Source organism: Mus pahari, unplaced genomic scaffold (genome assembly GCF_900095145.1).
Source record: "Mus pahari unplaced genomic scaffold, PAHARI_EIJ_v1.1 scaffold_10727_1, whole genome shotgun sequence".
Classification (NCBI taxonomy): domain Eukaryota; kingdom Metazoa; phylum Chordata; class Mammalia; order Rodentia; family Muridae; genus Mus; species Mus pahari.
Window position 1 is genome coordinate 19,115 of NW_018393169.1, and position 4,450 is coordinate 23,564.

Here is a 4,450-nt window from a genome sequence, read left to right on the forward strand (position 1 = left end):
TTATAAAGTATTGAAAAACAGCTATATCTTTTCAATAAAAATGATTCCTTTAGCATTAGGTAAATTTGTTTATGCTTTAGAAATTTGTATGTTCTATACAATTTTTATTTATAAATTAATAATAACAATATTACAATATTAAAATAATTCTATATCTCAAACAATATTATCATACTACTAATTTTAAATTGATACTTGTGATTGTAAAGCATAAAACTGTGACCATTGAAATGGACTGTCAGGTAAAGAATTGCTGCCATGCCTAAAAAAACTCAGATCGAGCCCTTCGGCCCACAGGGTAAAAGGAGTGGGATTCATGACTGCACCTATACACATACCCACACACCACACATACAACCTCCCCCACAAACTCACAAACACACACAAGCACACATGCATGCAGACATGCACTCACAGAATGAGAGAAAGAAAACCACACATGAATAAGATACACACATATGAATAATTTTATCGAATTGCTAGGTCAAAGAGAGTCACGAGGTTGAATTGAGGATTTTTTTTTCACTCATGTAAGCTAAAAGTATCTGAATATGCAATTCAAAAAAATATAAAACATAACATTGCAACAAATGTATTTTTTACAGAATATTGAAAAAGAATCATTTGGAATATGTATATGAAAATATATTATTCTAAAGGACATTTTTTTAAGTTTAAAAATCAAAATCTCTAATAACAATTCTAATTTACAGGTAGGAAAGCTTAATTTTCTAATGGAATAAAACTAAATGTAGTAAAATTACATATTGGCCATTATTGGGAAGAGAGGTCCTTTGGTCTTGCAAACTTTATATGACCCAGAACAGGGGAAGGCCAGGGCCAAGAAGTGGGAGTGGGTGGGTAGGAGAGCAGGGGCAGGGGGAGGGTACAGGGAACTTTCGGGATAGCATTTGAAATGTAAATAAAGAAAATAAAAATAATAAAAAGATTATACTATAATGTACTTTTCATTGATTTAACAACCTTAATATATGGTCCAAGTCTTTATTTTTTCACAGTAAAAGTGAAATGATATACAGAATATGAATGGTACTATTAAAATATGATCAAATACATTGTTCAGAGAATAATTTATGCAGGAGCTAAAGGAGACAGGAACCACAGACAGAAAGATAAGTGAATTTGATTGAGATCATTGTTAGAACAGAATCAGTAATCTTAGTGGATCATTGCATTAAATAGTTCTTTTATTATTATAGAACACAGAGTAAGAATGAACAATGGGTGTAAATGTACATGTGTATGTATTTATAGATAAAATACTTATTTTTTTTTCAAAGCCCTCAGAATGGATAAAGAAAGTGTTTGACCTTATACCCTCTCAACATACCCAATGGACACATTGCTTTATATTAAATTTCCTAGTCACTAAATCACCTTTTCTTTTCTATTTTTTCTTTTTTTAAAAATTTTATTGGATATTTTCTTTATTTACATTTCAAATGTTATCCCCCCCTTTTTTCCCCAGGTCTCCCCTCTGGAAAACTCCTATTGAATCCTCCCTTCCCCTGACTCTATGACCAACCCAATCCCACTTCACTACCCTGGCATCTTTCTACACTGGGGCATCAAATCCCCACAGGACCAAGGGCCACTCCTATCACTGATTTCCAATAAGGCCATCTTCTGCTACAAACGCAGCCAGAGCCAGAGATCCCTCCATGATTGGTGGTCCAGTCCCAGGAAGCTCCAGGGGTTCTGGCAAGTTGACACTATTGCTTCTCCCATAGGGATGCGAACATTTTCAGTTCCTTCAGTCCCTTTTCCAACTCCCCCATTGGGGACCCCCGGGCTCAGTCCACAGGTTGGCTGCGAGCATCCATCTGCTTCTGTATTTGTCTGACTCTGGCACAACCTCTCAGGAGATAGCTATGTCAGGTTCGGTTAGCAAGCACATCCAAGCATTCACAATAGTGTCCAGGATTGGTGACTGTATATGGGATGGATCTCCAGGTGGCACAGTAATCACCTTTTCAAAGAAAGAACAAACTATACTAGAATATCAACAGAAATCAAATTACCTAACAGCGTTACTATTATTCATTCCTCAAATTCGAAAGATTTAATCCAATCCAGTAAGCTTCTGAGTCATTGGAAAATATCATTGAGACATAGGTATCTATGTTTACATTTAAAAAGATTCTTCAGGGATTTCAGGACAAAGGCAAATGAGATTAACAGCATAGGGGGAGAATCAAAGAATTTCAACAACTGGACATTGATCTAAGTTGTCATTTCTTTCTTTGTAGGGTAAACATTTATAAGCTACCTCCTACCTACTGAAGACATTGACATCATGTATAACCATACCATGACTGAATTCATTCTGTTTGGGTTGACTCAGGATCCAGAACAACAGAAGGTAATATTTGGAGTCTTCTTGATTCTTTACCTTATGACNTTAATGGGGAACTTTCTCATCGTGGTCACCATTAAGATGAGTCAGACACTTGGGAGTCCCATGTACTTTTTCCTCTTCTATTTGTCCTTCGCTGATGCTTGCTTCTCTACAACTACAGCACCAAGATTGATTGTGGATGCCCTATTGCAGAAAAAAATTATTTCCTACAATGAATGTATGACTCAGGTCTTTTCAGTTCACTTCTTTGGGTGCATGGAGATCTTCGTGCTTATCCTCATGGCCTTTGACCGCTATGTAGCAATCTGTAAGCCTCTAAGGTATACAACTATAATGAGCCAACATATCTGTGGTGTATTAGTGATCCTTGCCTGGGTAGGGTCTTGTATTCACTCTTCAGCACAGATTTTCTTAGCCTTAAAATTACCATTCTGTGGCCCAAATGTGATTGATCACTATTTCTGTGATTTGCAACCCTTACTGAAACTTGCCTGCATGGATACCTATGTGATAAATTTGCTAGTTGTATCTAATAGTGGGGCAATATGTACAGTAAGTTTCATAGTACTGCTTATCTCCTATATTGTAATCTTATATTCTCTGAGAAACCACAGTGCAGAAGGTAGACGAAAGGCTTTGTCTACGTGCACTTCTCATATCATAGTGGTAATCTTATTTTTTGGCCCTTGTATATTTATATACACACGGCCACCAACTACTTTTCCAATAGACAAAATGGTATCTTTGTTTTATACAATTGGAACACCTGTGCTCAACCCTCTTATCTATACTCTGAGGAATGCAGAAGTAAAAAATGCCATGAAAAAGTTATGGGGTAATAAAGTATGACTATAATAGATAAAGAATATATGAAGCTTCTAGTTCTAACTACTAAGAGGTTGATTTTGATACATAATTTAAAAATAAAGTATTTCTGAAAATATACAATCAAGATATCTGTCTTGTATATGTGTGTAGAAATAATAATCTAGGACTTGTGAGATATCTTACTGATTAGATACACTTTTATCCAAGCTTTATGAGAGAATAAATTCCTATAAGTTGTCCTGTGACCTTCTCACATGTGTCATGTGTACATATACACATATATAGTTACAAAAGTAAACACATTCAAGAAACTTAATAACTAATATTGTACACACACTCTCTTACACACACATATACACACATACATATATAAATAGGTAAATAACTAATTAAAAATAATAGTCTTTATGATGTGAAAGTATGTAGGTATATTACTTTTAAAGACTTTATCCTAGTTTATTTTTAATATGTTCATACAGATAATCTATAAAATAAGTCCATACAATGCAGAACTGTTATCTTGACAAACTAAGGATTAGAAGACATTGTGTTAGAAATCAATACCTTCATTTCTCCATGGGGGATATCAGTAATAGAAAATTGATGTACTACAATAAACTTCAAATATGCACAAAACCTAGACCTCACTGAAAAGATAGATTACCTCCAGTGAGTGGTATTGAAAGGAGGAGTCTTTTGCTTGGATTTAAACTGGAGATCTTTCACACTGCCTATGCAAAAGTAGGGGCAGAGGAGGTGAAATTTAGGCTGCTTGAATTTTCAGATCAAGAAAGAAGACTGTTGTATAATGGGGTGTGAGAACAAAGGGATAGAGGGCATGGGGAGACATATAGGAATCTTGATTCTCTCCAGGGGGAGAGAAAGAACATCATCATCCTTATTGTTTCAACTATGTAAATATTTGGATAAATAAATGGAATCTCTGGAGATGAATATTTTAGCCTAGAACAGGTTAACTTATTAACACCCTATGAGTACCAGAAATGATACAAGGGAAGAGGATTTGTTTGTTAGGTGTTAATAGTACATGAAAATTAGAAATTTATATTTTAAAGAATGAATATCAGAGCTAGAGTTTATCCCCTTTAGACCTTTAGCTATACTAGTGTTTTAAATGATGTATTTCCATTTTAATATGCAACCAATATAATTATAACTCACATTCATTCTTGCTTCTTCATAACACAATAAAACATAGCTATCCTATTTCACCATGATAGT

General features: G+C 34.7%; 1 protein-coding gene across 1 annotated transcript; it reads left to right on the forward strand.

The window, feature by feature from the left end:
* Positions 1–2,240: 2,240 nt before the first annotated feature.
* LOC110315381 (olfactory receptor 4C11-like) lies at positions 2,241–3,315 on the forward strand. Its single transcript, XM_021189459.1, has one exon. The coding sequence runs from the start codon at positions 2,318–2,320 to the stop codon at positions 3,227–3,229; it is 912 nt and encodes a 303-aa protein (XP_021045118.1). The 5' UTR covers positions 2,241–2,317; the 3' UTR covers positions 3,230–3,315.
* The last annotated feature ends 1,135 nt before the right edge of the window (positions 3,316–4,450 follow it).